This window comes from Amborella trichopoda, chromosome 10, assembly GCF_054954075.1.
Source record: "Amborella trichopoda isolate Santa Cruz 75 chromosome 10, AtrichopodaSantaCruz75HAP2 v2.0, whole genome shotgun sequence".
In the NCBI taxonomy this organism is placed as follows: domain Eukaryota; kingdom Viridiplantae; phylum Streptophyta; class Magnoliopsida; order Amborellales; family Amborellaceae; genus Amborella; species Amborella trichopoda.
The window spans coordinates 44,235,743-44,242,024 of NC_142345.1; the positions used below are offsets into that span (position 1 = coordinate 44,235,743).

Here is a 6,282-nt window from a genome sequence, read left to right on the forward strand (position 1 = left end):
ATAAGGTGTAACTTTGGTGTCGTGTTTCACAAAAAAAAAAAAAAAAAAAAAAAAAAAAAAAAAAAATTGTAACTTTGGTATAAATTTTTTATAAGTAGATTGATAAACACATGAAAATCTTGAAAAAAGAAAAGTCCAAATAATGTGTTATAAAATGTTTGAAAAAAAAAATTTCCTGTATTCGTCCATCTCGATCTAGATGATCTATTAGATGATTGTCCAACATTAAGATAACTTTTTCGTAGATCTTTGAGAAGCACCTCAATTCTACACGTCAACCTGATATAAACTTTTTCCATAAAAGAAACACCTAGCCAAAGCAAAACAGACCCTGTGGAGAGCCAACCCATGTAAAAAAAACAATACAGTTTGCCCACCTCTAAATAAACTCAACAACATTTTCAATCCATCACTAACAATAAATTGAGTTTTTTATTTAAAGAAGACCCACCTAAATAATGCTTTATCTTTTATTCTGAGTAATCATGGTTAATTAAGAAAGAGCTTCTCAAGTGTAACTGTGTATTCAAATCCATGAAACTTACAGGGAAGCAGTGAAATTTATGGGGAATAGTGAAACAGATGAATGGAAGAGGGAGAGACCCATCATAACGACCACCTCTTTTAGAGGAAATGCGCTCTAATCCCCCTTATATCTCTGAACTCGAAAATAAAAATAAAAATAAAAATGGAAGAGAGAGACCATCACAACCACCACCTCTTTTAGAGGAAATGAGCTCTAATATCAGGACTGTTGTTTATTCTAACAATAATCTCAATAGAAAGTAATTAATCAATATATTTATATCACCTTAAAATTATGGGATTATATAGAGTGAGACCATTTACTTTTAGTATAAAAAAGTCACAACCAATAGATAGTGAAATTTGGTAGCTTGGACGTGACACCTTAAAATTAACCCCCTTTCTTTATCCATAAAATTACAAACTCTCTTTTGGTTTTATCCATGGAGAGAGAGAGAGAGAGAGGTCTAAATTAGACTGCAAAAAGAGCATTAAATAATAAACAATCTAGTTTCAACATTCAAAAATATAAAAGAAATAACCTTGCATTAATCTAGATTTCAGCATTCAAAAAAGAAAAAATAAATAATCTAAATATCTGTGCACATCCCGAAGAAGATAAAGTTCAACAACAGATAAAATCCCAAACAGAAATTAATAATTCACCCATTCCTTTGCTTAATCCTGAAAAGTTACAGCACTTTCCTCCTTCCCCAGGAGATTATTCCACAAATCCCCCTCCCACAATTCTCATATGCACTATGATTTCAATGCATAATCATAAACCAAAACAATGAATAACAAAAATGCATATTCATAAACCAAAATAATGAATAACAAAAATAACAGATAAAATGCCAAACCATAAGTAATAATCCATTATTATTCTTGTTAATACTGAAAAAATATACTCTCTCCCCATACTCACAAAATCAAATCACTGCAACAAAAACCTCCTTCATAACTCTCAGATTCTCGAAGAAAGTACCATACCATCAAATCAAACGAAACCAAACAGAACTCCCAATAAAACCATAAAAGCATAACCACTCCCCGAAAAACTGAACACTGTGATTACAAGAAAACCCATTAAAGAAAAAGAAGAAAACCCATTAAACAAAAAGGCCATAGAAAGCCTGAAACTACTGAGGAACTGGTGCATTATACATGAAAGGCCTTCCTGGTGGTGGATAATAACTCATCTGTGCTTTTCCATTGCAGTCATGGAGACACTCCTTAAGCTTGTGGAAGCCATGCTTGAAGACTCCAAATCCAAAAAGAAGACCAATCAGTATAATCAGAAGAATCAGGCAAGTGCAGATCCTGCATAATTTCCCTGTACAACACATCTTCACACCTAGAGGTTATTCAAGGGGATTTGAATTGAGTGCAGTTTTTTCGGAAGAAATTGGGGTTTCTGGAGATCTAGAGGTGTATAGGGTTTTCTTGAGTCAGAACAAAAGGGTTTTTCTCAGAGAACTTCAAACGAAATTGAAGGTATCTGAAATGTTATAGGAACAGGGTTTCTTTCTTCTTTTTTTTGTAGATCTTGGCCCGTAATGCTGGTTTTTGAAGAATGATGAAAATGGGTTTGATGGATAATGAGAAAAAGCTTGTTCTGTTCTCTTCGTTTGGGTCAAAGCAAAGAGAAAAGAGGATATGGGCTCTAAATGAAAGGGGTTTTCTCTTTTTTCCTTGTAGAAGAACTGGTTTCTGCAAAAATGACTTTTTCCTCTTCTTTTTGTTTGGATAAAAGAAAAGGGAAAAGATTATATGGGTTAAATCTAAATGGGTTTTTGTCTCTGTTCTTCTTGGGTAGAAACTAGGTTTTTTTTCTTTTTTTTTTTGGTATGGACAAAAGCAAAGAGAAAAGAAGGATATGCGTTCTCTCTGTTTTTTTGGTAGAAGAAGAACGCACAAAGATCAACAAATGGGTTTAATAGGAACTATGAAAAGGGAGTAAAATTAGGCTTCTCCTTGTCGAGTGGGTGTGTTTTATGGAAAGGGAATGGACAAAGGAGTGGGTGTGTTTTATGAAAAGATAATGGATGAGGGGTCTCTGCAACTGCCCCTTGACGTTTAATCTTCGAATTACCCTTATACCTTTTTTAATGGCTGGATTCTTTTGATTAGGAAGGATAACGGTTCCTTAATCATCTGTAATTATCTTGATTTGGTATTAAATACTTATTTGTGAAACTAATTGGACTCGGTCAATGGCTTTGAGGATATTAGATAAAGTATATTTACTTTTAGGAAAATGACAAGATAAAAGAAGATAAAAGTGACAGTTGCTGGTCCTCTGGGTAGAAAGAAAAACTTAGTGGCCTCTCCTCCCTCGTTGGGAAAGAGAAAAGTAATGTCTGCCCTCCCTCGGTAGGAAAGTTAAAAGCTCCTGCTTCTTGTTTTTGAGAAAATTCATTACCTTATTTTTTTTTCCAACTAGTTGCGATCGGCTAAACAAATCTTGGTCCATTTATATTTTTAAAAAGTTTTGGTATTAGTTGTCTACCTAACTCAATTCACCTCCTTTATCCGGGTTTAGAACTGGTTAAAAAAAAAGTTTAAGATCCTCACGTTTTTTAGACAAAAAAAAACTAAAAAGTTAAAAAAACTTGCTTTTTTATTTTTGGAGTAAAAAAGAAACTCGTATAAATATTTAAAAAAGGGAAATTTCGGTTAATAATTTTCCAATTTTTTGTGGTATTGAAACAATGTTTTCTATATTTACATTTTATTTTCATGTCTTTCTCTTTCTTTTTGTTTGTTTCAGTGAATTAAAATGGTCTAGAACTGTTGGCTCAATAATGCTTATTGAAAGGAATCAAAAGAGTCATGAACTATTAGGGTTGAACCCACTCATTGTAACAGTCAAAGACGTCCAAAACTAATAGTTCCCAACAGCGAGTATTTTGAAAAATTATAAAAATATAAAAAAAAAACCACAAATGTAAATTATAAAATATGTATAATACTATTTAAATACCACTAATTATAAGAGATATTAGTGTAAATTTCCTATAAAAATATGTCTATCGTGTTTTGTCATATGGAGTCATGGATTGGATGATTAAGTCATGCATAAATGGTCTTATACTTGAAAGTATTTCAGGGATTGATTTCTATACAGTTTGAAGTTTCAAAAATGGTGATGATGAAAGATTTATTAAATAAAATGTTATAAAATTATATTTAATGATAATTTTTATGATACCGTTTGTACAAGGTTGGAATCTTATTTGTAGAAGTAAAGTTGCAGTTCTAAACCATCTATTTTACTTAGATGGTGTTCAAGACAGTAAAAACATTGTCACATCTCTTAAGATAATGTCGAATATATACGCCGTCCAAATAAAATAAATAGTGTAGATTGTTGCTATTTTACTTCTATAAGGTTGCAACTTTATAAAAAAAAATTTCATTTTTTTAAGGCTTCAAATCTTTTTTTATACGCAAACATAATTGTCAAAATCAACATGATTAATTAGCATACTTTTTTATGTTGAAACTACATTTCTTAATGGGGTTTTAAGGTTCAGTTTATCTAACATATCATAGGAGATCCTATAGAAACGCCACCCGTTCTCGAAAATCTATGAACATTAGGCACTTGAATAACATTTTTAAAAGCCAAAAGATTTTATAATCTTGTTGGAGCATATTGTCTATTTACTCCTTTGGGCAAAATCCAATTTAGGAGTATTTTTAGGATCCCAAATTTTGGGGACATGCCTACAGCCCAAATACTATAATCGTCATAATATTATTTTCAGCCCAAATACCATAATCAACAACAAAAATAAAATTTCTAAATTTCCTTCTCTATAGGCTTAAAAAAAAATCATACCTCAAGGTTGAATAATAATCGTCTAACTTTCAAAGGTGAGATCTAAGTTTTACCAAAATTCACAAAAAAAAAAAAAATTGAATAGAATCATCTAGTGATTTTTAGATGGCTCCTAAACTTTTGGATTAAAAAATCTTCCCAAGTTAGCCTTTTTCCCAAGGGAGCAAATGCACAGTATAACTCCCGCATGAGCATAGTATATGCGCTTCAAAACTATATAATTGTTCCTCAGATTAACCTTATTTTTATTGCGGTGGCTACCAGGTAAATGATACAAATAAAAGTAAACTTGAAATCATTGTGTATAGAATAATAAAATTATATACATGTCCGTTATACTTTGCATTATTACGGATGTATTAAATAGTTTCTGTTATTATATGTATGTTTATTTTTTACCTTTTATAACGTAATTTTTTTAAAAAAATGAGTTTACCTTTTTTCATATATCGAATAACTGAATTGACAGGTTTTGTAGATGTTCAACATCCAAAAATAGACTGAAAGTTTAACGCTCACATGCCCATTTTCGGGTGTTGAACGTCCGAATTGAAAGGTTTTTCGGATGTTGAACATTCGAAAATGGTTTCGGATATTGGGCGTCCGAAAGTATGACCATGAATTTCCAAAAAGTCTCTAGAATTTTGCAATCATTTTCGGATGATGAACATCCGAAAATATGACATTTTCTGATGATGAACATCCGAAAATATGACACTTTCGGATGTCCAACATTCGAAACCATTTTCACAAGGAATGCAATGTATCGACATAACCCTTCAACACCCAAAAATAGGAATCTGAACGTTAAACTTTCGGCCTATTTTCGAATGTTGAACATTTGAAAAACACTCCAATTCGGTTGTTCAGCATCCAAACAAGGGTAAAATCATCTTTTTTTTAAAAAATACGTTATAAAAAGTAAAAAACGGATATACATGTAATAACGAAAACTATTTGATAAATCCGTAATAACGCAAAGTATAACGGATATTTATGTAATTTTCTCTTAAAATAAGTTGTACTAAAGACAAACTCAATACTTAGTCTTTAGAAATTATTCGGATGCGTATCTAGTCATTTTAACATTAAAATATAGGACTAAAGATGCATCTCAAAGATCCATCGGAAAATATTATTATAATATTGAAAAGCTTTTTAATTGATCATCTTGACATCGAGATGTATTAATATGAAAAAAAAAAGATTTTGAGTCTTATAAATAGTGCATCTTGCAAAATATTATCTAAGCCGTCTATTTTCAAGATTTTCATATGTTTATAGATCAACTTGATTTTAACAATTTTTAAAATTTAAAATTTTATAATTAGATATGAAAATAAATTTTGAAATAATCCTAAAAAAAATTACACCAAAAATATATTCAAAATTACGAATTATGATAAAATTTAGAAGTGTACCTTGATTGTTTAATGTTGCAACGTAATAGAAACCGCACCGTTTCTTAAACTCTGGAAAAGATGTCACGTCATGGAGCCCAGTAGCACCAAACAGGTGGGTGAAACGCACAATCTAATGTTCTACAAGTGCGAAGGATTAAGCTTAAGAGATGATTTGGCAATCTTGGTATCCCTCTTACCCGTTCAAGGGAATTCTTGCTCCAGAAAAATAAAAGTCGCAGCAGTGAGGTGGGTGCAACATAAAATAATATTTTTATAGATTTTTGAGGTGCAACTTTAATTCGTCATTTTACAGTTGTAACTTAAAGTTTGACCCTAATTTATATATATATATATATATATATATATATATATATATATATATTCTATTAAACAATCACAAAAAAATAAATTTTAAAAACACTCTAAAAAGTGTTCTTTTTAGCTTGATAGATACAGACCGTCTTTTTTAGTGAGACCCTTAAGTCTAGGTTTTTGAAGGATTTTTTT

General features: G+C 30.9%; 1 protein-coding gene across 1 annotated transcript; it reads right to left on the minus strand.

Moving 5' to 3' along the window:
- Positions 1 to 1,591: 1,591 nt before the first annotated feature.
- LOC105421682 (uncharacterized) lies at positions 1,592 to 2,011 on the minus strand. The gene has a single exon (XM_088849245.1). The coding sequence runs from the start codon at positions 1,872 to 1,874 to the stop codon at positions 1,668 to 1,670; it is 207 nt and encodes a 68-aa protein (XP_088705371.1). The 5' UTR covers positions 1,875 to 2,011; the 3' UTR covers positions 1,592 to 1,667.
- Positions 2,012 to 6,282: the final 4,271 nt, after the last annotated feature.